The sequence below is a fragment of the Oncorhynchus mykiss genome, chromosome 30 (genome assembly GCF_013265735.2).
Source record: "Oncorhynchus mykiss isolate Arlee chromosome 30, USDA_OmykA_1.1, whole genome shotgun sequence".
NCBI classification, from domain to species: Eukaryota; Metazoa; Chordata; class Actinopteri; order Salmoniformes; family Salmonidae; genus Oncorhynchus; species Oncorhynchus mykiss.
Genome location: NC_050570.1, coordinates 14,968,553 through 14,995,808, shown reverse-complemented (window position 1 = coordinate 14,995,808; position 27,256 = coordinate 14,968,553). Strand labels below are relative to the sequence as shown.

Sequence of the window (27,256 nt, the reverse complement as noted above, 5' to 3'; positions counted from 1 at the left end):
CAGGTAGGGGAGAGGAGAGGGACGGAAGCTATACTGTTACACTGGCAATACTAAAGTGCCTATAAGAACATCCAATAGTCAAAGGTATATGAAATACAAATGGTATAGAGAGAAATAGTCCTATAAATACTATATTAACTACAACCTAAAACCTCTTACCTTGGAATATTGAAGTCTCATGTTAAAAGGAACCACCAACTTTCATATGTTCTCATGTTCTGAGCCAGGAACTCAAACGTTAGCTTTTTTAAATGGCACATATTGCACTTTTACTTCTCCAACACTTTGTTTTTGCATTATTTAAAACATTTGAACATGTTTCATTATTTATTTGAGGCTAAATTGATTTTTATTGATGTATTATATTAAGTTAAAATAAGTGTTCATTCAGTATTGTTGTAATTGTCATTATTACAAATACATTTTTAAAAATCGTCCGTTTAATTGGCTTTTTGGTTCCTCCAATAATCGGTATCGGTATCGGTGTTGAAAAAATCATAATCGGTCGACCTCTAATCGTAACTGTTCAGATTGAAAGATGTTTTTACACATTTTACAAGACCATGTACAAAAGAATCTCATTACTGTAACACTTGTAAAGTTAGAAGAAAAATAAATAGTGGTGAAAAAGTAACAATTGAAAAAGGTGAAAAAGTAGCAATTTTTTTAATAGAGTTATTAAAATAATATTATTAAAAAATATATATATGACTTTTAGATTTTAATCATATTTTCATTTTAATCAGTAATTACATTACGTAACAACTAACGTATTTCTGTTTGAACTATTGTTAGTATAAAAAAGTACACAAATATAATGAGCAAAATACACATTTTATGCATAGCTAGCTCAAATAGGTTTACTTCTGCAATATTATACTAGGAATATTTTGTCATTGATGATGCATTTTGTTAATGAGATCCATGTTATGGTAGATGAGAGACTGCGTTATGGTAATGAGCAAATGAGCAAACGGTACTGACGAGGTGCTGACGAGCAGAGAGTAAACTGTAGGCTATCAAAATAAAGAGAGTATCACACTCTCTATGTAAGCTCCCAGTAATGTATTGAGTAAACCACCAATGCTTCAGCATCATCTTATTTTCATCTTGACAATTCATTTTTTGATTTTTGAGTGTAATGTCCCTTTAACGCAGTTTATATCAACGTTTGTCAGATGTTTCCACTTCGCATGACAACACTTAGAACATCATGCTGTGCAATGTGCATTTAAAAAGCCTCTGAATTACAAATGGTAACGCAGTGTTTCTCCTAGATTTTTTTTTTCAGTGCTGGGATGTACTCAGTGGTGGGATGCACTTTGCCAAGTGTGTGCAAAGCTGTTATATAGGCAAAGGGTGGCTACTTTGAAGAATAAAATATATTTTGATTTGTTTAACACTTTTTTGGTTACTACATGATTCCATATGTGTTATTTCATAGTTCTGATGTCTTCACTATTATTATACAATGTAGAAAATAGTATGAAAAACCCTTGAATGAGTAGCTGTACCCAAACTTTTGGCTGTATGTACAACAATATTTTATTGGTTTTAATTAAATGTTAATTATTTTTATAAATAAAATGCATGTAAAGTCATACAAAATTCACACAGACGCATTATGGTAATGACATTTTGAGTAAACATTTTATTTAAAAAACACAAATAAGATTTAATCCCAAAACAAGTTAAAGAGACCAAAAACCAAGAATGGTGAGCTTTAATATGATAGTTAATGAAAACAAAATTACTAAATACTAAATACCCACGGTTCCCCAAACTAAATAGCTGAATAGATCACAGACTTAGTTTCAGTTGTTTCTTGAGAATCACCGTCGCGTGTATGTTTGTGTGTGGTGTGTGTGTGCAAGTGTGTACAATGTGGTGTTTAATTGTGAGAGTGTACATAATAATATGATGTGAGCATGTGGTTCTGTGTGTATATTTATGTGTATATTTATATGTGTATTTAAGTGTGTATATTTCTGTATTTATATTTATGTGTGTATATTGAAGACAAAAGAGCCTATCGTTGACTACTGGAAACAAGGGCCGAATACGCCCCCATTCACATTGACCGCACTGTAGTGGAGCGGGTCAAGAGCTTGAAGTTCCTCGGTGTCCACATCATTAAGGACCTATCATGTTCCAAACACACCAACACAATCATGAAGAGGGCACGACAACACTTCTTCCCCCTCAGGCGGCTGAAATGATTTGGCATGGGCCCTCACGTCCTCAATAAGTTCTAAAGCTGCACCATTGAGAGCATCTTGACTGGCTGCATCAACACTTGTTATGGCAACTGCTCGGCATCCGACCGCAGGGCGCCACAGAGGGTAGTGTGTACGAACTCCCTGCCATCCAGGACCTCTATACCTGGCGGTGTCAGAGGAAGGCCCTAAAAATTGTCAAAGACTCCAGCCACCCAAGTCATGGACTGTTCTCTCTGCTACCGCATGGCTTCCTTGCACTGGATCTATGGGCAGTAGTGTTGAGTGATTAACCAACTATCGTATTTTTATTAAACAACTAATTGACTGATGTCGGTTCAATTACTTGAATTCTATTTAGGTTTTTTTTGTGACGGCAACACGCCGTTTCTCTATAGAGAAATCAAATCATTCACAACAGAAATCAAGTCAAGAACTATGTGGGATGCTGGGCTGAAGGGAGTTGTAGTTTTCATTAAGCAAATATTCAACCCAGTTCAGCTCAGAAACGTGGTAATTAGCTACGATCCCATAATCCACTGCGCCATTTTTTTCTGTTTCGGATGGAGATGGATCAGAGAGGAAGAGGCGAAGCGAAAGGTTTCTCTCTTGCCAAAATCTGTCCAAAATAAGCCCAATGTTTCCATGGGCTTAATTTGGACCTGAAATTGTCGCCTGCCTCGCCGCCTTTGGGACAATGACTCCCATTGCTAGGGCGGAGACATGAGCATCTCATAATTATATACAGATCTCTGGACGGATACACTTTTACGCCTGCTACGTTAGGTTAGATACACACAGACCGCACGAGAGAGGAATTTACACAAGACAAGGACAAGCGGGACAGAGACAGTTTGTGAAAGTTTGCCTTATCTACTTGGAAGAAGTAATGACATTTGTTTGTCAGACAGCTCTGCAGCATACTTAGGCAGGATAGCTTAGCTAAACCGGATGACTAAAGACAGTACAGTATGAGGAGCACATAATGTTACATGGCCTGGCTGGCTGACTGCTATGATTACTTTAATGAATGAAAAATAATAAAGTCATCAAATAAAAACTGAGTAAAACACACAACTGAAATATTTTATTATTTCGTAGTACTCTTCTATTTTTCATTAGATGCAAATGTGGACCTGACAGAGACAATGGAACATTTTCAATGTTTTGGCAATTGAATGCTCACTCTTTTTGGCTTTGGAATTTCCATTAAAAAGCTTGAAACCCGAAATTGAAAACCGTGATTTAAAAATAATCAAACCGAAACTGAACCAACCTCAAAAACCACTAATCATTCAGCACTAATGCACACTCACTAGACTCTACCCACACACTCACACATACTACACGGACACTCCAATACACACACACACTCAGTAGACTCTACCCACACACTCACACATACTACACGGACACTCCAATACACACACACACTCACTAGACTCTACCCACACACTCACACATACTACACGGACACTCCAATACACACACACACTCACTAGACTCTACCCACACACTCACACATACTACACGGACACTCCAATACACACACACACTCACGCATGGATACTCTTCACACACGTTTCTGCTACTCTGTTTATTATCTATCCTGTTTGCCTAGTCACTATTACCCCTACCTACATGTACATATTGTATTGCCTCAATTACCTCTATTCCTTGTACCCCAGCACATTGACTCGGTATTGGTACTCCTAGTATGTAGCCTGTTATTGTTTTTATTGTGTTACTATTACCTTTTTATTTAGCAAACATTTGTCTTCCTTTTTTAATTTCCGCATTGTTGGGAATGGGTATCTGTCACACATTTCACCGTAAAGTCTACACCTATTGTATTTGGCTCATGTGACCAATAACATGTTATTTTATTTTATTTGTGTGTAGTATAGAGAGAGTGAGAAACAGAGAGAGAGAGAGAGAGTACTCTATCACCCCAGTGTTTCTGGAAGACAGAAATGTGTGACAGATGTGGCAGACTTCGTTCCCCAACGTTCCCCATTTCCCACGGTTCCCCATTTCCCACGGTTCCCCATTTCCCACGGTTCCCCATGTCCAGTCGTGGAAAAAGTATCCAATTGTCATACTTGAGAAAAGTAAAGATACCTTAATAGAAAATGACACAGTAAAATACTACTTAAGTAAAAGTCTAAAAGTATTTGGTTTTAAATATACTTAAGTATCAAAAGTAAATGTAATTGCTAAAATATACTTAAGTATCAAAAGTAAAAGTACAATTATAAATCATTTCACAATCCGTATATATAGAGCAAACCAGACGGCACGATTTTCTTGTTTTTTAAATGTATGGATAGCCAGGGGCACACTCCAACACTTTAGTTTGAGTCCTCCAGATCAGAGGCAGTAAAGATGACCAGGGATGTTCACTTGATAGGTGTGAGAATTGGACCATTTTCCTGTCCTGCTTAGCATTCGAAGTACTTTTGGGTGTCAGGGAAAATGTATGGAGTAAAAAGTAAAAACATTTCTTCAGTAATATAATGAAGAAGAAGTAAAAGTGGTCAAAAATATAAATAGTAAAGTAAAGTACAAATACCCCCCCAAAACAACTTAAGTAGTACTTGAAAGTATTTTTACTTAAGTGCTTTACACCACTGCCCATTTCTGCTATTAAACACACAGGCTTTCATGTGTTTACATGCTCATTGCCAGGCCGGGCCACGCTGAGCGCAGTATGCTATTGTTTCAAACATCTCAAACACTGTGTGATCAAGGCCTGCTTGTCTCTGACTGGGGTTGCAGACATGAAGATAACTGGAGCAGACACCCAGAGAGAGAGAGTGGTCAGTCCTAATCAGCAACACACAGCAAAGGTATCTATCAACACTCAACACCAGTAACTATCTACACACAGCAGCAGTATATATCTACACACATCTCCAGTAACTGTCTATACACAGCACCAGTAACTATCTATACACAGCACCAGTAACTGTCTATACACAGCACCAGTAACTGTCTATACACAGCACCAGTAACTATCTATACACAGCACCAGTAACTGTCTATACACAGCACCAGTAACTGTCTATACACAGCACCAGTAACACTCTATACACAGGACCAGTAACTATCTATACACAGCACCAGTAACTATCTATACACAGCACCAGTAACTGTCTATACACAGCACCAGTAACTATCTATACACAGCACCAGTAACTATCTATACACAGCACCAGTAACTGTCTATACACAACACCAGTAACTGTCTATACACAACACCAGTAACTATCTATACACAGCACCAGTAACTATCTATACACAGCACCAGTAACTGTCTATACACAGCACCAGTAACTGTCTATACACAACACCAGTAACTATCTACACACAGCAGCAGTATATATCTACACACATCACCAGTAACTGTCTATACACAGCACCAGTAACTATCTATACACAGCACCAGTAACTGTCTATACACAGCACCAGTAACTGTCTATACACAGCACCAGTAACTATCTATACACAGCACCAGTAACTGTCTATACACAGCACCAGTAACTGTCTATACACAGCACCAGTAACACTCTATACACAGGACCAGTAACTATCTATACACAGCACCAGTAACTGTCTATACACAGCACCAGTAACTATCTATACACAGCACCAGTAACTGTCTATACACAGCACCAGTAACTATCTATACACAGCACCAGTAACTGTCTATACACAGCACCAGTAACTATCTATACACAGCACCAGTAACTGTCTATACACAGCACCAGTAACTATCTATACACAGACCCAGTAACTGTCTATACACAGCACCAGTAACTGTCTATACACAGCACCAGTAACTGTCTATACACAGCACCAGTAACACTCTATACACAGCACCAGTAACTGTCTATACACATCACCAGTAACTGTCTATACACAGCACCAGTAACTGTCTATACACAGCACCAGTAACTGTCTATACACAGCACCAGTAACTGTCTATACACAGCACCAGTAACTGTCTATACACAGCACCAGTAACACTCTATACACAAATGTTCTTCTTTGTGATCCAAACACCTCAAACGTAGATTTGTCTGTCCATAACACGTTTTTCCAATCTTCCTCTGTCCAGTCTGTGTTCTTTTGCCCTTCTTAATCTTAAATTTTTATTGGCCAGTCTGAGATATGGCTTTTTCTTTGCAACTCTGCCTAGAAGGCCAGCATCCCAGAGTCGCCTCTTCACTGTTGATGTTGAGACTGGTGTTTTGCGGGTAAAAGGGTTTTCTAATGATCACTTAGCCTTTTCAAATTATAAACTTGGATTAGCTAACACAACGTGCCATTGGAACACAGGAGTGATGGTTGCTGATAATGGGCCTCTGTACGCCTATGTATATATTCCATTAAAAATCAGCTGTTTCCAGCTACAATAGTCATTTACAACATTAACAATGTCTACACCGTATTTCTGATCAATTTCATGTTATTTTAATGGACAACAAATGTGCTTTTCTTTAAAAAACAAGGACATTTCTAAGTGACCCCAAACCTTTGAACAGTAGTGTAAATTTTTTGTTGTTGAAATTAAGTGGAAACTACTTTGATTCATCCAGTTTGTGCCCAGTGGGTAGAGACACACGGCACCAGTTACTATACACAGCAGGCTAGAGAGAGACTAGAGACAGACTCCCAGGTCTGTCTGGGTTGGATGGGCTCATAGTAATGCTGCATGCATGCCGAAATTCTCCTTGTCTCTCTGATGATTCAACAACACACCAACTAAATTTTACATGAAAGGCCGTTACTGGCTCCCTGCAAATTAAACCCCTCTCACATTTCAAGTGTTAAGTTGTGTCTTTTCTGATTTGATACAGAAAGACTGTGGGTGTCTGTTTCTCTTGCACTGAACAAAGACCCCTCCTAAAGCTGATCTTGGACCACAGGCTTGTGCTCTTGCTGAGCTCTGACCATCGTCTCTAGACTCTTCCCCTGGTGGACTCTGTCCCCAGACGTCATTACACTGTCTGCTCCTGGGAAGCACAGACAGGATATTAGACTGGCTCCAGCCAATGAATAGCAGAGAGGAAAGTTGCCATTGACAACTCTGAAGTTTCTAAAGGAACCACCTGAAAAAAGCTACCAAAAAAGCTTTATTAAGAGAGAAACTACCAAATTTCAATGGAGGGCATGTGGCTATAATCTGTCCAGGATTTCAAAGGACCACACCAACTCATTTATCCTCAACATTGTACCCAATTGAATTGACCACAATGGCCCTGGTTAAGAATGGTGACTCTGTAGAGGACTGTGGCAGTGTTTAGCCTGGGTATTCACTGGAGAAAACAACCTTCCCTCTTGGCCCTGAAATCATACGACACGGGACAATCAAAACAATATTGAAGTTTGTGTGTGGGAGATTAAAGACTTGCACTGTGTTGTCTGGCAAATTCTCTGGTCTGGCAAGAAGAGGGATGAATAAAATAAAAGTTATAAGAGGAGAGGAGAAGAAGAATGTGACTCTAGCAGCAAGTGTTGTGAGTCACCAACCAGAGAGAGAGAAACATGTGGGAAACCTGACATTGTAAAGGTTCCTTTTGCGCCAAATGTGGTTGAGCGCCCCATCTGGGGCTGGCCGGCTTTTAAGTTATGTAAAATATGTTATTCTTTTATCATGGTTACTTGCAGTACATGTGTGTGCATTTGCGACGAGAGGGGGAAACTGCACATGTTTTCTGTTTCCTACATGTGTTTTCTTTCCCAATTATGTTCAATCTCCAACGTCAGCGCAAAAACACATCCTCCTTACACTTGGGAAGAAGGGGGGGGGGGGGGGAGGGGGGGGTAGAAAGGAAAAAAAACTGCCTCAGCTTTTTGTTTGGTATTGTTCGTGGGCATTTCCTCATATAGGCCCAGGTCTGAGGCAGGAAAAAGCAGTCCCCTGCAGTCTGCTTTCATCCATATGTTTTATGGCCCCTGTCAGTGTATTGTCTGTTGAGTCCTTTTGTCCCCACAGTCTAACGAAGTCTTCAGTCCTGCTTGTTGTCGCTACCCTGTAATGAAGTCTTCAGACCATTTTCCTGTCCTTACCCTGTAAGGAAGTCTTCAGACTGACTTGTTGTCCCTACCCTGTAATGAAGTCTTCAGACCATTTTCCTGTCCTTACCCTGTAAGGAAGTCTTCAGACTGACTTGTTGTCCTTACCCTCTAATGAAGTCTTCAGACTGACTTGTTGTCCCTACCTTCTAATGAAGTCTTCAGACTGACTTGTTGTCCCTACCCTGTAATGAAGTCTTCAGACTGACTTGTTGACCCTACCCTGTAATGAATTCTTCAGACTGACTTGTTGTCCCTACCCTCTAATGAAGTCTTCAGACTGACTGGTTGTCCCAACCCTCTAATGAAGTCTTCAGACTGACTTGTTGTCCCTACCCTGTAATGAAGTCTTCAGACTGACTTGTTGTCCCTACCCTGTAATGAAGTCTTCAGACTGACTTGTTGTCCCTACCCTGTAATGAAGTCTTCAGACTGACTTGTTGTCCCTACCCTGTAATGAAGTCTTCAGACTGACTTGTTGTCCCTACCCTGTAATGAATTCTTCAGACTGACTTGTTGTCCCTACCCTGTAATGTCCCTACCCTGTAATGAAGTCTTCAGACTGACTTGTTGTCCCTACCCTCTAATGAAGTCTTCAGACTGACTTGTTGTCCCTACCCTGTAATGAAGTCTTCAGACCATTTTCCTGTCCTTACCCTGTAATGAAGTCTTCAGACTGACTTGTTGTCCCTACCCTGTAATGAAGACTTCAGACTGACTTGTTGTCCCTACCCTATAATGAAGTCTTCAGACTGACTTGTTGTCCCTACCCTGTAATGTCCCTACCCTATAATGAAGTCTTCAGACTGACTTGTTGTCCCTACCCTCTAATGAAGTCTTCAGACTGACCTGTTTTCCCTACCCTCTAATGAAGTCTTAAGACCGGTTTGTTGTACCTACCCTCTAATGAAGTCTTCAGACTGACCTGTTGTCCCTACCCTCTAATTAAGTCTTCAGACTGACTTGTTGTCCCTACCCTGTAATGAAGTCTTCAGACTGACTTGTTGTCCCTACCCTGTAATGAAGTCTTCAGACTGACTTGTTGTCCCTACCCTGTAATGAAGTCTTCAGACTGACTTGTTGTCCCTACCCTATAATGAAGTCTTCAGACTGACTTGTTGTCCCTACCCTGTAATGAAGTCTTCAGACTGACTTGTTGTCCCTACCCTGTAATGAAGTCTTCAGACTGACTTGTTGTCCCTACCCTCTAATGAAGTCTTCAGACTGACTTGTTGTCCCTACCCTGTAATGAAGTCTTCAGACCATTTTCCTGTCCTTACCCTGTAATGAAGTCTTCAGACTGACTTGTTGTCCCTACCCTGTAATGAAGACTTCAGACTGACTTGTTGTCCCTACCCTATAATGAAGTCTTCAGACTGACTTGTTGTCCCTACCCTGTAATGTCCCTACCCTATAATGAAGTCTTCAGACTGACTTGTTGTCCCTACCCTGTAATGAAGTCTTAAGACCGGTTTGTTGTCCCTACCCTCTAATGAAGTCTTCAGACTGACCTGTTTTCCCTACCCTCTAATGAAGTCTTAAGACCGGTTTGTTGTACCTACCCTCTAATGAAGTCTTCAGACTGACCTGTTGTCCCTACCCTCTAATTAAGTCTTCAGACTGACTTGTTGTCCCTACCCTGTAATGAAGTCTTCAGACTGACTTGTTGTCCCTACCCTGTAATGAAGTCTTCAGACTGACTTGTTGTCCCTACCCTGTAATGAAGTCTTCAGACTGACTTGTTGTCCCTACCCTATAATGAAGTCTTCAGACTGACTTGTTGTCCCTACCCTGTAATGAAGTCTTCAGACTGACTTGTTGTCCCTACCCTGTAATGAAGTCTTCAGACTGACTTGTTGTCCCTACCCTATAATGAAGTCTTCAGACTGACTTGTTGTCCCTACCCTGTAATGAAGTCTTCAGACTGACTTGTTGTCCTTACCCTCTAATGAAGTCTTCAGACTGACTTGTTGTCCCTACCCTGTAATGAAGTCTTCAGACTGACTTGTTGTCCCTACCCTGTAAGGAATTCTTCAGACTGACTTGTTGTCCCTACCCTCTAATGAAGTCTTCAGACTGACTTGTTGTGCCTACCCTGTAATGAATTCTTCAGACTGACTTGTTGTCCATACCCTCTAATGAAGTCTTCAGACTGACTGGTTGTCCCTACCCTATAATGAAGTCTTCAAATCGTCTGGTTGACTCCACAAAAGCGGGAGTGTGTGCTTCTTCACAGAGCACCAGCTAGCCAGCTATAGGGCCAGGATGCAGCAGTCACAACAAGAATTCTCTCCGCATACATCCCCCCATACACAGTGGCAGACTTACCATTAGGCAACTCAGGCAATTGCCTGGGGCCTCACATCACTAGGGGCCTTGGGAACTTGGCATAATTTTGTTTAATAATATCTCATTTCTATGTTTTCTTGCCTTTTTCCTCTGCTCGAGGCCCTACTCCAGTGTGCGATATTTAGCGGTTGTGACCGTCTCTGGTTTTGACAAATAGAGCAGTTTCAGTTTTCTTTCTCCATACTTGGTTGTAGCTTTTGAACGATTGGGTCTATTAGACTAAGACTTTCAGGAACACTTGTGTGTCTTCTATTTCCCTCTATGACGCTCACAAGCCGCAGGACACGTTAGAACAGACTGTGACGGAACCACAATTGAAAACAAGGCAGATCTTTTTTTCAACACACACAGTTATTACCTGATGATATTTCCTGGTGTTTTCCCAATCTTTCCACTACTTTCTGATGCATTTCACTCCCTTTGTGATGCAAATTAAATATTTTCTTATTAGCCATATGAACATGGTTGGAGTTTGTATCTGTGCTAGAATGGTTGAGAAAGCCATAAAAAAAAAATTATACAGTTGAAGTCGGAAGTTTACATACACCTTAGCCAAATACATTTAAACTCTGTTTTTCACAATTCCTGACATTTAATCCAAGTAAAACTCCTTGTCTTAGGTCAGTTAAGAATGTGAAATGTCAGAATAATAGTAGAGATAATGATTTATTTGAGCTTTTATTTCTTCGGCTTGCAAGCCCCCCCTTTTTCCTCCTAACATAACAATGGTCATTATGGCCAAACAGTTCTATTTTTGTTTCATCAGACCAGAGGACATTTCTCCAAAAAGTACGATCTTTGTCCCCATGTGCAGTTGCAAACCGTAGCCTGGCTTTTTTTATGGCAGTTTTGGAGCAGTGGCTTCTTCCTTGCTGAGCACCTGAGCACCGAGGCCTTTTAGGTTATGTTGATATAGGACTTGTTTTAGTGTGGATATAGATACTTTTATACCTGTTTCCTCCTGCATCTTCACAATGTCCTTTTCTGTTGATTTGCAGAAAAGGATTGATTTGCACTTTTTGCACCAAAGTATTTTCATCTCTAGGAGACAGAATGCGTCTCCTTCCTGAGCGGTATGACGGCTGCGTGATTTATTTAGATTATCCCATGATGTCAACCAAAGAGGCACTGAGTTTGAAGGTAGGCCTTGAAATACATCCACAGGTACACCTCCAGTTGACTCAAATGATGTCAAGAACCATCATGTGCTATGATGAAACCGGCTCTCATGAGGACCGCCACAGGAAAGAAAGACCCAGAAATATTAGAGTTACCAGCCCCCAAATAAATGGTTCATGGAGTTCAAGTAACAGACACATCTCAACATCAACTGTTCAGAGGAGACTGCATGAATCAGGCCTTCGTGGTCGAATTGCTGCAAAGAAAACCACTAGTAAAGGACATCATTAAGAAGAAGAGGACCAATAAACACGAGCAATGGACTTTCGATCCGTGGAAATCTGTCCTTTGGTCTGATGAGTCCAAATTTGAGATTTTTGGTTCCAACCACAGTGTCTTTGTGAGATGCAGAGTAGGTAAATGGATGATCTCTTCATGTGTAGTTCCCACCGTGAAGCATGGAGGAGGAGATGTGATGATGTAGGGGTGCTTTACTGGTGACACTGTCTGTGATTTATTTAGAATTCAAGGCACACTTAACCAGCAAGGCTACCGCAGCATTCTGCAGCCATCCCATCTGGTTTGAACTTAGTGGGACTATCATTTGTTTTTCAACAGGACAATGACCCAATACACCTCCGGGCTGTGTTTGGGCTATTTGACCAAGAAGGAGAGTAATACTGCATCAGATGACCTGGCCTCCACAATCACCTGACCTCAACCCAATTAAGATGGTTTGTGATGAGTTGGACCGCCGTGTGAAGGTAAAGCAGCCAACAAGTGCTCAGCATAGGTTGGAACTCCTTCAAGACTGTTGGAAAAGCATTCCAAGTGAAGCTGGTTGAGAGAATGCCAAGAGTGTTCAAAGCTGCCATCAAGGCAAACGGTGGCTACTTTTTGATTTGTTATACACCTTTTTGGTTATTACATGATTCCATATGTGTTATTTCATAGTTTTGATGTCTTCACTATTATATATTGGGGAAAATAGTACAAATTAAAAAGTGTAAAATAAAAACTTTGGACTGGTACTGTATATATTTTAGTCAGATAAACACTCCAAACAGCCTACCCGACATACTCGGAGGCGTCCGACATTCCAATAATAAAACTTAGGAATGCAAGAATGCAATTTCAGAATGTGGGGGGGAACATGCTTCCCACGTCCCCAGTGAAGGTTGCGCCAGCATCCCGGAGTCGCCTCTTCACTGTTGATGTTGAGACTGGTGTTTTGTGGGTACTATTTAATGAAGCTGCCAGTTGAGGACTTGTGATGCGTCTGTTTCTCAAACTAGACACTCTAATGTACTTGTCCTATTACTCAGTTGTGCACCGGGGCCTCCCACTCCTCATTCTATTCGGGTTAGAACCGGTTTGCGCTGTTCCGTGAAGGGAGTAGTACACAGATCTTCAGTTTCTTGGCAATTTCTTGCATGGAATAGCCTTAATTTCTCAGAACAAGAATAGGCTGACAAGTTTCAGAAGAAAGTTATTTGTTTCTGGCCATTTTGAGCCTGTAATCGAACCCACAAATGCTGATGCTCCAGATGCTCAACTAGTCTAAAGTAGGTCAGTTTTATTGCTTCTGTAATCATGACAACCGTTTTCAGCTGTGCTAACATAATTGCAAAAGGGTTTTCTAATGATTAATTAGCCTTTTTAAATTATAAACCTGGATTAGCTAACACAACGTGCCATTGGAACACAGGAGTGATGGTTGCTGATAATGCGAAGATCTCCCCCATGGCACAAACCCGAGGGGGCGCCAACCCAGACAGGAGGGTCACGTCAGTGACTCAACCCACTCAAATGACGCCCCCCTCCTAGGGACGTCATGGAAGAGTACTAGTAAGCCAGTGACTCAGCCCCCGTAATAAGGTCAGAGGCAGAGAATCCTAGTGGAGAGAGGGGAACCGACCAGGCAGAGACAGCAAGGGTGGTTCGTCGCTCCAGTGCCTTTCCGTTCACCTTCACACCCCTGGGCCAGACTACACTCAATCATAGGACCTACTGAAGAAATGAGTCTTCAATAAAGACTAAAAGTTCAAGACAGTGTCTGCGTCTCTCACTTGGATAGGCAGACCATTCTTTAAAAATGGAGCTCTATAGGAGAAAGCCCTGCCTCCAGCTGTTTGCTTATAAATTCTAGGGACAATAATGAGGCCTGCATCTTGCGACCGTAGCATATGTGCAGGTATGTACAGCAGGACCAAATCGGAGAGAGAGGTAGGAGCAAGCCCATGTAATGCTTTGTAGGTTTAGCAGTTAAACCTTGAACTCAGCCCTAGCCTTAACATGTCAGGATAGAGAGGCTAGCACTGGAGTAATATGATAGATTTTCTTGATTCTTGTCAAGATTCTAGCAGCCGTGTTTGGCGCTAACTGAAGTTTATTTAGTACTTTATCCGGGTAGCCGGAAAGTAGAGTATTGCAGTAGTCTAATCTAGAAGTGACAAAAGAATGGATTAGCTTTTCTGCATAATTTTTGGACCAAAAGTTTAAGATTTTTGCAATCTTACGAAGATGGAAAAAATCTGTCCTTGAAATATTCTTGATATGTTGTCAAAAGAGAGATCAGGATCCAGAGTATTGCCGAGGTCCTTCACTGTTTTATTTGAGATTAAGATTAATTGTCAGATCCAACAGAAGATCTCATTGTTTCTTGGCACCTACATTAGAACTGAATCTCTGTTTTGTCCATCCACTTCCTTATGTCTGAGACACAGGCTTCCAGAAAGGGCACATTTTTCAGGCTTCACCATGTTTCATCCAAATGTACAGCTGTGTATTGTCCGCATAGCAGTGAAAATTAACATTATGTTTCCAAATGACATAACCAAGAGGTAAAATATATAGTGAAAACAATAGTGGTCCTAAAACTCAACCTTGAGGAACACCGAAACTTACAATTGATTTGTCGAAAAACAAACCATCCACAGAGACAAACTGATATCTTTCCGACAGATAAGATCTAAATCAGGCCAGAACTTGTCCGTGTAGACCAATTAGGGTTTCCAATCTCTCCAAAAGAATGTGGTGATTGATGGTGTCAAAAGCTGCACTAAGGTCTAGGAGGACAGTTGTAGAGCCTTGGTGTGACACCATTAAAAGGTAATTTACCACCTTCACGAGTGCAGTCTCAGTGCTATGATGGGGTCTAAAACCAGTCTAAAGCTTTTCATATACCTTGTTTGTCTTCAGGAAGACAATGAGTTGTTGCGCAACAGCTTTTTCCCCCCAAAATTGAGAGGAAAAGGAGATTTGATATATGCCAATAGTTTTTTAACATTTTCTGGGTCAAGGTTTGGCTTTTTCAAGAGAGGCTTTATTACTGCCACTTTTAGTGAGTTTGGTACACATCTGGTGGATAGGGAGCCGTTTATTATGTTCAACATAGGTGGGCAAAGCACAGGAAGCAGCTCTTTCAGTAATTTAGTTGGAATTGGGTCCAGTATGCAGCTTGAAGGTTTAGAGGCCATTACTATTTTTATGAATGTGTCAAGAGATATAGAATTAAACAACTTGAGTGTTTTCATTGATCCTAGGTCATGGCAGTGCTGTGCAGACTCAGGACAACTGAGTTTTGGAGAAATACACAGATTCAAGGAGGAGTCCGTAATTTGCTTTCTAATGATCATTATGTTTTCATCAAAGAAGTTAATGAATTCATCACTGCTGAAGTGAAAGCCATCCTCTCTTGGGAATGCTGCTTTTTAGTTAGCTTTGCGACAGTATAAAAACATTTTTTTGGGATTGTTCCAGGTTGGACTCCCCTTTGCCTCCATAATTCTTTGAGGCATGGATTCTACAAGGTGTGGCATTCAAACGTTGCTAGGAAATCATTCCACACACCATTACACTCCGCCACTAGCCTGTACCATTGACACCAGGCAGGATGGGGCCATGGCAGTGGCTGTGGCAGTAGCACAACATGGTAGCAGCACAAACCTGGTACAAACATTGTTGGGCACAGACAACAGCACAAAGGGAGAAAAGGTAGAGACAACAATACATCACTCGAAGCAGCCACAAGTGTCAGTAAGAGTGTCCATGATTGAGTCTTTAAATGTAGAGATGGAGATTAAGCTGTCCAGTTTGAGTGTTTTTTTCAGCTCGATCCAGTACACTATACTCTTTGAGAGCGGTAGTTAGCAAACCAGGCCAAAGACCCCTCAGAGACACCAATACTCCTTAGCCGACCCACAAGAATAGAATGGTCTACCATATCAAAAGCTTTAGCGAAGTCAATAAAAATAGTAGCACAACATTGCTTATAATCAAGGTCAATGGTGACAAAATTTAGGACCTTTAAGGCTGCAGTGACACATAACCTGAATGGATATCAGATTGCATACCAGAGAGAATGCTATAGACATCAAGAAAGCCAGTCAGTTTATTATTGACCAGTTTTTCCAACACTTTTGATGAACAGGGCAAGATGGAAATTGGCCTATAATATTTAGGATCAGCTTGATCTCCCCCTTGGCTGCCTTCCAAGCACTGGGAACCTCCCCAGAGAGGAGAGACAGGTTATAAAGGTCAGAGATAGGCTTGGTGATGATAGAGGCAGCCACCTTAAAGAAGAAAGGATTTTAACCATCTGACCCAGATGGCTTTTGGGGGTCAAGATTAAGGAGCTCCTTTAGCACCTCCACTCAGTGACGTTCTGCAGGGAGAAACTGTGTAGCAGGACAGGGGAAAAGAGGGTGACGCATAGGGGCTAGTCACATTAGAAGGGCTGGGAGATGGGGAAATGTGGGACGGGCAAGGAGGCACAGCTGAGTCAAATAGGAATCCTGATTTAATGAGCCGGCTCTGAGCAGCTCTTCATTCAGTAGCTATGATTGTGTTAAATAAACATGAGTGGGGAGGGGGCCTGAGACTGGCCTCTGCCTGGGGCCTCCAAATCACTAAGTCTGCCCCTGCCCATACACCCCTCCAACCCCTTCCTTTCCCCCTACAAAGGGCTGCTGCCTGCTGCCTTCAGAATGGAGTGATTAGTTTGCTGTGGAGTACTTCAGAGGAGAAGACCTTATCTCTCACCACAGTCACACTCAGAGCCCGGCAAAGAGTGCCACACCACACACACACACACACACACACACACACTCACTCGCTCACTCACTCACTCACTCACTCACTCACTCACTCACTCACTCACACACACATATGCATTTTCTCTCTCTAGCACTCTAGTTATGGGAGGATGTTTTTGGGATTTGGGACCACATTCTTTTAAACCCCCAGACTTTGTGACTTTACAGACTGTGTTGTGCCGTTATCTCTGGATGGATGCAACTCTGTCCTCTGTCTCTCGTTTGTTCCTGTGCCCATCACTCATATCTGTGGTATTTTACGATGTGAGTCCCCTCTCCGAATTCCTTAAGAATGTTGTCGATTGTTCAAGAATCCGGTGGCATTGCTCAGCTTTAATCCGGCATCTCTCAAGAAACACTCCTAACGGCATCCTGCGGCTTACCGACCCCTTTCATGTGAAAGATACTGCCGAAGGCGAAGGGTCACACGGTTTAAAACGCATGAAGTAAAAGCAGATATTTTAGTTCCCGTTCTTAAGATAGAAAAAAACATCCACATTCAATTGATTTCTTTCTCTTTGATCTGTCAGCAAAGCTAGTGTCATAGAGAAGCAACAGACAGAGATACCCGGCTGGAAATAACATGAACATGGGTTTGCACTGAATGAGCATTACTCACAGTCACGCTACAGTTCTAGCACACAGTACCTACAGTACAGAGACAACATAGTACGATAATATAATAACAGAAAATAGAAATATGAACACACCACATGAATGGTAAACTGTAAAAGGAAAGGGCACATTCTATACATGTACCAAAATAATCAGACAGGTTTTAGAATAGACACCAAGGGCCTATTTGCAGATTTAGCTAGCAGGTTCCCACCTCCTCTACTGCCCTGTAGTCATCCCCTAGCCATGACCCCCATGAACCCTGTAAGTGGTCAGCAGTAGAACCGCACATAAACACCCGCCCAAGTAGTTCCCTTTCATCCCAACCATCACATTTGGCTCACAACAACATATTTTTGTTTTTAAACCAATTCTGTGTACATCTTGTAATGCTTTTCAGCTTAAACAGGGAAACCAAGCGAACACCAACACACCGTGCAAAACCCTTGTGTGATGGAAGACGTGTGTCTGTGCCTGTATAGCTAATATTCAGTGTGTGCTGTTATGGTGTTTAGTTTAGTGGCGGTGGTTGTTGACACAGATGAGGCGAGTTGAGCGAGTGTGTGTGTGTGTTTTCCGTGTGTGTGTGTGTTTGTGTGTGTGTGTGACTCAGATTACACAAGCTGTGTTTTGTTCTCCCCAGACTCACAGAGGGACACTAATTCACAGTTTTTATTAATATGGTGAAATTCACAGAGGAACACTGTTTATTACAAGTGCATCAGAGTTCAACAGCCATGAGTTGTATGATAAACCTGTTTAGTTCCACAGGGTGGATCGTGTGGTTTGTGTGTGTGTGTGTGTGTGTGTGTGTGTGTGTGTGTGTGTGTGTGTGTGTGTGTGTGTGTGTTTGTGCGTGTGGTAGGTAGGGAGGGAGGGAGGGGGACTCTCCTAGCCCTCAGGGCCACATGTGTTTTGCCATTGCATGGTAGGAATGTAGTAGGTCTACAAGCCAATTAGAATGGCTGGAAGCATGCAAGTACAAATGTTCTGTTTTCAGAGCAGAAAACAAGTCGGGTTGCATTGATAAGGAATACAACTGAGATGGGGAAACATCTGCAGGCTTAACCCCTTGTGGGCTGGAACAAATGACATCAAATTGATTTGTCATACACTGAGGTGTTTATTTGACTTTTAAAAAGTTAAGGCAACAATTTACACACAATATTATTGAGTAGATGTAACTTCCAGGGTAAGACATATAATTATTTTTCTCCAAACATGTATACAACATTGTGTAAAGAATCAAAGTCTGCAAATGTTGAATTACCCACAAACCTCTAAAAACAGAGCCAGGTGGCAAGTTGTTCCAAGAACTTATTAAAATATTATACAAATTTAGTAAATTAAATAAAACATTCCTCTCTGATTATCCTCATAAAATATACATTTTTAAGCAACATATTGATTTGTATTTATTCCTAACTTTTTTAGTAAAATGTAATTAACAAATCATTTAAACGACTTGCATTTTATTAAGTACAGTTGGGCAAAAAAGTATTTAGTCAGCCATCAATTGTGCATGTTCTTCCACTTAAAAAGATGAGTGAGGCCTGTAATTTTCATCATAGGTACACTTCAACTATGACAGACAAAATGAGGAAGAAAAACCAGGAAATGACATTGTAGGATTTTAATGAATTTAAATGAAGGTTTTCACACACTGTTGCTGGTATTTTGATCCATTCCTCCATGCAGATCTCCTCTAGAGCAGTGATGTTTTGGGGCTGTTGCTGGGCAACACGGACTTTCAACTCCCTCCAAAGATTTTCTATGGGGTTGAGATCTGGAGACTGGCTAGGCCACTCCAGGACCTTGAAATGCTTCTTACGAAGCCACTCCTTCGTTGCCCAGGCGGTGTGTTTGGGATCATTGTCATGCTGAAAGACCCAGCCACGTTTCATCTTTAATGCCCTTGCTGATGGAAGGAGGTTTTCACTCAAAATCTCAAGATACATGGCCCCATTCATTCTTTCCTTTACACGGATCAGTCGTCCTGGTCCCTTTGCAGAAAAACAGCCCCAAAGCTTGATGTTTCCACCCCCATGCTTCACAGTAGGTATGGTGTTCTTTGGATGCAACTCAGCATTCTTTGTCCACCTAACACGACGAGTTGAGTTTTTACCAAAAAGTTCTATTTTGGTTTCATCTGACCATATGAATCACAATTCTCACAATCTTCTTCTGGATCATCCAAATGCTCTCTAGCAAACTTCAGACGGGCCTGGACATGTACTAGCTTAAGCAGGGGGACACGTCTGGCACTGCAGGATTTGAGTCCCTGGCGGCAAAGTGTGTTACTGATGGTAGGCTTTGTTACTTTGGTCCCAGCTCTCTGCAGATCATTCACTAGGTCCACCCGTGTGGATCTGGGATTTTTGCTCAAATTGTGATCAAATTGTGATCATTTTGACCCCACGGGGTGAGATCTTGGGTGAGGCCCCAGATCGAGGGAGATTATCAGTGGTCTTGTATGTCTTCCATTTCCTAATAATTGCTCCCACAGTTGATTTCTTCAAACCAAGCTGCTTACCTATTGCAGATTCAGTCTTCCCAGCCTGGTCAGGTCTACAATTTTGTTTCTGGTGTCCTTTGACAGCTCTTTGGTCTTGACCATAGTGGAGTTTGGAGTGTGACTGTTTGAGGTTGTGGACAGGTGTATTTTATACTGATAACAAGTTCAAACAGGTGCCATTAATACAGGTAACGAGTGGAGGACAGAGGAGCCTCTTAAAGAAGAAGTTACAGGTCTGTGAGAGCCAGAAATCTTGCTTGTTTGTAGGTGACCAAATACTTACTTTCCACCATAATTTGCAAATAAATTCATTAAAAATCCTACAATGTGATTTTCTGGATTTTGTTTTCTCATTTTGTCTGTCATTGTTGAAGTGTACCTATGATGAAAATTACAGGCCTCTCTCATCGTTTTAAGTGGGAGAACTTGCACAATTGGTGTCTGACTAAATACTTTTTTGCCCCACTGTATATATTTATGATTTTTTTCCCAATTTGATTTCTCCCCACAATCTACAGTGTATGCACAGGATACAGCGTCTTGAAAGTACAATAAAATGCTTACTTACCAGCTCTCCTCTCTGCAGTGGAACCAATTGAACTTTGTTTGTCTGTCTGTCTTTCAGGTTGTCTCACGCCCAAAAATCTGCAATCAAAGTACTCCGGAGAATGAAGTACTTTGTGGCCAGACAGAAATTTCAGGTAAAATACAGGGTTGAGGAGGGGAGTGGAGGAGAAGGGTAGGAGGAGGAGAGTGAAGGGATGGAAGAGGGGACTGTGGGAGGAGGGGAGGAGGGGAGGAGGGGAGGAGGAGAGTGGGGGGATGGAAGAGGGGACTGTGGGAGGAGGGGAGGAGTAGAGTGGGGGGTGGAAGAGGGGACTGGGTGAGGAGGGGAGGAGGCAGAGAGTGGGGGGTGGAAGAGGAGACGGGGAGGAGGTGGAGAGTGGGGGATGGAAGAGGGGACTGGGGGAGGAGGGGAGGAGGAGGAGAGTGGAGGGTGGAAGAGGGGACTGGGGAGGAGGGGAGGAGGAGAGTGGTGGGGTGGAAGAGGAGACTGGGGGAGGAGGGGAGGAGGCAGAGAGTGGGGGGGGTGGAAGAGGAGACTGGGGGAGGAGGCGGAGAGTGGGAGGGTGGAAGAGGGGACTGTGGGAGGAGGGGAGGAGGCGGATAGTGGGGGGTGGAAGAGGAGACTGTGGGAGGAGGGGAGGAGGAGGAGAGTGGGGGGGTGGAAGAGGGGACTGACTGGGGGAGGAGGGGAGGAGGAGAGTGGGGGAGAAGGGGTGGAGGAAGGGAGTGGAAGTAGGGAGAATAAAGAGAATAGGCTCTGGAGAGTGTTGTGGTTACTCAGGAAGGGGAGTGGTAGCCCAAGGGCATGTTGTGCAGCTGCAGAAATGGTGTGTGTGTGTGTGTGTGTTTGTGTGCGCGTGCGTGCGTGCATGCATGCGCATGTGTTTTATGTAGGCATGCGTATGTGTTTTATGTAGGCGTGCGTGCATGCGCATGTACGCAGTGCGTGCGTTAACAATGTACGTGTGTATGTTTGAGACTGCAACTTGCACCTGCACATCTGTGTCTGTCCTGTCGTCAGTTCAGCCTCAGTATCATGGGAACCCTGTTCATCTCAGGCTCTGTGGCTAGAGTCTCTCACTGCACAGCTGCAGAAGACTAAGCACCTACCACAGAATGACCTCGCATGGCCTTTAGTCATCAACAACTCTATTTATGATCTGACTGTGGTTGTAGTCTCCAACAGTCTCCAACAAACCCAGGCCATTGCTTCAGTCTTCACGTTCAACCATCTTCTCATTACTTAATTATTTGTAGGTGATTAGCTTCTCTGTAAAGACTAAACTAGGGCCGTCACAGGGCCATCACAGGGACGATGCAGCCTTAGTCAGAAGATAGCATCATCCTCATGCAAAACAACAAGTGAAAGCCCCACTGAACGAGCACTCTTCCCTTGGCTTCCTCATCGTCAATGTACACTGCAATAACAAAGCACTGTGTTGGCCTAGGGGTTTCCCTAGGGATTTCCATGGGTGACAATGTGCTGTGTGTGTTGCGCATGTTACTACAATACAATATTCATACTCCACAGCAAGCGAGGAAACCGTACGACGTGAGGGACGTGATGGAGCAGTACAACCAGGGACACCTCACCATGATGGTCCGCATTAAGGAGCTACAGAGGAGGTGGGCCACTGACTCACTCTCTTTTTTTAATTTACTCTCTCTCTCTCTCTCTCTCTCTCTCTCTCTCTCTCTCTGAAAGTCGGGAAGCAAGTTCAGGGAGTGAATACATTTAATTAATAAATGAACAAAACAAGAAACACGAACAGCGCACCGACATGAAACAGCAACATCGTTACAGAATGACAACTCAACAAAGGGAAGCATCAGGGAGTGGTTTTTCTTTTTGTGTGTTGGGTGTGATGTCGGGTCCAGGTGTTGGAGCCGGAGCAACCTGGCAAGCCTCAGCTCTGAACAGGTTCCCGGGCCTCGACCGGGGCAACTGGGAGGTCTTAGCCGGCTCATCAGGCTCTCACGCCTCAGCCGGTTCAGTTCGTCAGGTTTCTGCGCCGGAGGCGACCGGTCCGCTCTGGATCCCCGAGATCATCTCTTTGGTTGACATCCTGTGGCTGGAGACAAACGCACTAGGGAGGGGGTACTGTCACATATGCTCTCTCTCCGACGCTCTAGGTCGTCATGCTCCCACGCCTCAGCCGGATCGACAGGTTCCCGCGCCTTAGCAGTGGTGACATGTTCGCTCCTGATTCCTGGGATCATCATATTGGTCGGCGTCCTGCGGCAGGAGCCGCGCATTGGGGAAGGGGGACTGTCATGTGTGCTCACCCTCCCCCCCCTAGGTCACCAGTCTGCTTGTTAGGGTGCACTCCTGTCACTAGAGTTACGCGCACACCTGGACTCCATCACCTCCTTGATTACCTGCCCTTTATATGTCACTCCCTTTGGTTTCTTCCCCAGTTGTCATTGTCCTTAGGTTTCTTCCCCCGTTGTCATTGTCCTTTGGTTTCTTCCCCAGTTATCATTGTCCTTAGGTTTCTTCCCCAGTTGTCATTGTCCTTAGGTTTCTTCCCCAGTTATCATTGTCCTTAGGTTTCTTCCCCAGTTGTCATTGTCCTTAGGTTTCTTCGCCAGTTGTCATTGTCCTTAGGTTTCTTCCCCAGTTATCATTGTCCTTAGGTTTCTTCCCCAGTTATCATTGTCCTTTGGTTTCTTCCCCAGTTGTCGGTACGCTGTTTGTGTTTCTTGTTTTGTTCATTTATTAATTAAATGTATTCACTCCCTGAAAAAAGAAGAAGTAGAAAAAAGAAGCATTACACTCTCTCAAGTTGGTAGTGTCACATGCACAAGTACAGTGAAATGCTTAACTTGCCAGCTCCACCCAACAGTGCCCTTTTGGGATTCCAACCTCACCTGCACACTGCTTTTACACGTTTTTTTATCTGTACTGTCTTCTTTTCTTTGTTGTGAATAAATAAAACCTAAAACCCAACAGTGTAGTAATCAATATCAAAATAGTATAACTATAACAAAAAGGGTCAGTACCAATACCAAATGTACAATGTGCTGGATACTGGAGTAGTTTGAGGTAGATATGTACAGTACATGTAGGAGGGGGATTAGGAGAAAGTGACTGGTTGCAGGAGGAATGATAATAACAGTAAACAAAGTGTCAGTGTAGGCGTGATAAGCAGGAATATATACATACTTCTTGTTATAGAGTGAATACAGTGCCTTCAGAATGTATTCACACCCCTTGACTTTTTCCACATGTTCTTGTCTTACAGCCTGAATTTGAAATGGATTCAATTGAGATTTTGTGTTACTGACCTACACACAATAACCCATAATGTCAAAACGGAATTAGGTTTTAAGAAATGTTTACAAATAAATAAAAAATGAATAGCTGAACATTTTGTCAATAATTATTCAACCCATTTGTTATGGCAAGCCTACATAAATTCAGGAGTAGAGATTTGCTTAACAAGTCACATAAGCTGCATGAACTCACTCTGTGTGCAATAATAGCGTTTAAAATGATTTTTGAATGACTACCTCCTCTATGTACCCCACATATACAATTATCTGTAGGGTCCCTCAGTCGAGCAGTGAATTTCAAACAAAAATTCAACCACAAAGACCAGGGAGATTTTCCAATGCCTCACATATAAAGGCACATATTGGTAGATGGGTAAAAAAAAAGACATTGAATATCCCTTTGAGCATGGTGAAGTTATTAGTTACACTTTGGATGGTGTATCAACACACCCAGTCACTACAAATATACAGGCATCCTCCCTAACTCAGTTGCCGGAGAGGAAGGAAACCACTCAGGGATTTCACCATTAGGCCAATTACGACTTTAAAACAGTTGAAGAGTTGAATGGCTGTGATAGGAGAAAACTGAGAGATATACCCAAATGTGATTCTAACGTGTATGTAAATAATCATACAGTTGAAGTCGGAAGTTTACATACACCTTAGCCAAATACATTTAAACTCAGTTTTTCACAATTCCTGACATTTAATCAGAGTAAAAACTCACTGTCTTAGGTCAGTTAGTATCACCACTTTATTTTAAGAATGTGAAATGTCAAAATAATAGTAGAGAGAATTATTTATTTCAGCTTTTATTTCTTTCATCAAATTCCCAGTGGGTCAGAAGTTTACATACACTCAATTAGTATTTGGTAGCATTGCCTTTATATTGTTTAACTTGGGTCAACCGTTTCGGGTAGCCTTCTACAAGCTTCCCACAATAAGTTTGGTGAATTTTGGCCCATTCCTCTTGAAAGAGTTGGTGTAACTGAGTCAGGTTTGTAGGCCTCCTTGCTTGCACAGGCTTTTTCAGTTCTGCCCACAAATTTTCTATAGGATTGAGGTCAGGGCTTTGTGATGGCCACTCCAATACCTTGACTTTGTTGTCCTTAAGCCATTTTGCCACAACTTTGGAAGCATGCTTGGGGTCATCATCCATTTGGAAGACTCATTTGTGACCAAGCTTTAACTTCCTGACTGATGTCTTGAGATGTTGCTTCAATATATCCACATAATTTTCCTTTCTCTTGATGCCATCTATTTTGTGAAGTGCACCAGTCCGTCCTGCAGCAAAGCACCCCCACAACATGATACTGCCACCCCCATGCATGGTTGGGATGGTGTTCTTTTGCTTGCAAGCCCCCCCCCCCCACCTTTTTCCTCCAAACATAACAATGGTCATTATGCCCAAACAGTTCTATTTTTGTTTCATCAGACCAGAGGACAAGTCTCCAAAAAGTACGATCTTTGTCCCCATGTGCAGTTGCAAATCGTAGTCTGGCTTTTTTATGGCTGTTTTTGAGCAGTGGCTTCTTCCTTGCTGAGTGGCCTTTCAGGTTATGTCAATATAGGACTTGTTTTGCTGTGGATATAGATACTACCTGTTTCCTCCAGCATCTTCATAAGGTCCTTTGCTGCTGTTCTGGGATTGATTTGCACTTTTCGCACCAAAGTATGTTTAACTCTAGGAGACAGAACGTGCCTCCTTCCTGAGCGGTATGATGGCTGCGTGGTCCCATGGTGTTTATGCTATTGTTTGTACAGATGAACATGGTACCTTCAGGCGTTTGGAAATTGCTCTCAAGAATTAACCAGACTTGTGGAGGTTTACTTTTTTTTCTGAGTTCTTGGCTGATTTCTTTTGATTTTCCCATGATGTCAAGCAAAGAGGCAGTGAGATTAAAGGTAGGCCTTGAAATACATCCACAGGTACACCTCCAATTGACTCAAATTATGTCAATTATCCTATCAGAAGCTTCTAAAGCCATGACATCATTTTCTGGAATTTTCCAAGCTGTTTAAAGCCACAGTCAACTTAGTGGATGTAAACTTCTGACCCACTGGAATTGTGATACAGTGAATTATAAGTGAAATAATCTGTCTGTAAACAATTGTTGGAAAAATGACTTGTGCCTTGCACAAAGTAGATGTCCTAACCGACTTGCCAAAACTTTAGTTTGTTAACAAGACATTTGTGGAGTGGTTGAAAAACAAGATTTAATGACTCCAACCTTAGTGTATGTAAACTTCCTCTCTCTTTCGATCTTTCCTTCTTCCTCTCTTTCTTTCCATCTTCCCCTCTCTCTCTCTGTCAGTCTCTCTCTTTCTTTCACTCTCTTGCTTTATCTATATTTCTTTCCTTCCACTTTTCTGTCACAGACATAAAACACTAACCAATGCTGCAAAGCTTTGTCCAAAGTTTTCCCTAACGTGTCTGTCTTGTGCTCCTTCTTGTCCCCAGACTGGACCATACGTTGGGGAAACCAGGAATGTTTCTGGCAGGTAAAACCCACTTGAGGATACTCGTGAACTCTTGTCACTCCTCACTGTGCCCCCTAATGTTATATACATCTCACAAACAGAGACAACCAGGCACCATGATAAGGCTGAATAGAATAGACTAAATATTCTGCCAAGAGATCCCTGGTGTGTTTAGTGTGTACATGTAGTGTGTATAGAGTGTATACATAGTTTGTGAGTGTGTATGTTTGGATTTGTGTGTTTGGGTACACACACACACACTAGTATTTGTATGCACAACGCTTCCAACCCATCTCCCCCTCTCCTCCTCATCCTCCTCCTCCTCTTCTCTCCTCCTCTGCGTACCCCCTCATCTCCTCTCCTTTTTTCTCCACCTCTTCCTCCTTCTCTGCTTCTTCTCCTCCTCCTCCCCCTGCTCTGTGTACCACCATCTTCCTCCTCTTCTCCATCTCTCTCTTCCACCTCCTCTTCCTCCTCCTCCTCCCTTCCCCTCCAACTCCACCTGGATGTTAACATGTCTTGGCTGACCCAGGAAGCTAACGGGGAGCTAACATGGTTAAACACTTTCTTGATTGGCCCTGGTATTGGATTAGGAATCCAGCTGAGAAGCTAAGTGCACTTCCACGTGTTCTCCACACACACACACACACACACACACACACACACACACACACACACACACACACACACACACACACACACACGCGCGCGCGCACACACATACTACACGACAAACTCCACGTCCATAACAACCAAACCAGCCATACAGTATAAAACTAGCGCAGTCAGCCTGCCAAACACACAACACACAGCCCACTTCCCCCAAGTCCAAAGCCTTAGACTGAGTCTGCTCTGGCCCTAGGATGGAGCCCCATTACACTGATCTACTGCTGTTATGTTTATAGGAACTCACTGCATGACTAAGACCTATTTGTGTTAGG

The 27,256-nt window shown here is 42.5% G+C and overlaps 1 protein-coding gene across 1 annotated transcript in view; it reads left to right on the top strand.

The window, feature by feature from the left end:
- Positions 1–27,256, top strand: part of LOC110522744 (potassium voltage-gated channel subfamily KQT member 1-like) — a 276,958-nt gene that overhangs the window by 165,985 nt on the left and 83,717 nt on the right. Inside the window, exons 15-17 of the mRNA XM_036969009.1 lie at positions 20,617–20,692; positions 22,090–22,184; positions 26,296–26,336. Of these exons, the coding sequence (XP_036824904.1) occupies positions 20,617–20,692; positions 22,090–22,184; positions 26,296–26,336 (212 nt within the window). The remainder of the gene's footprint in view (positions 1–20,616; positions 20,693–22,089; positions 22,185–26,295; positions 26,337–27,256) is intronic.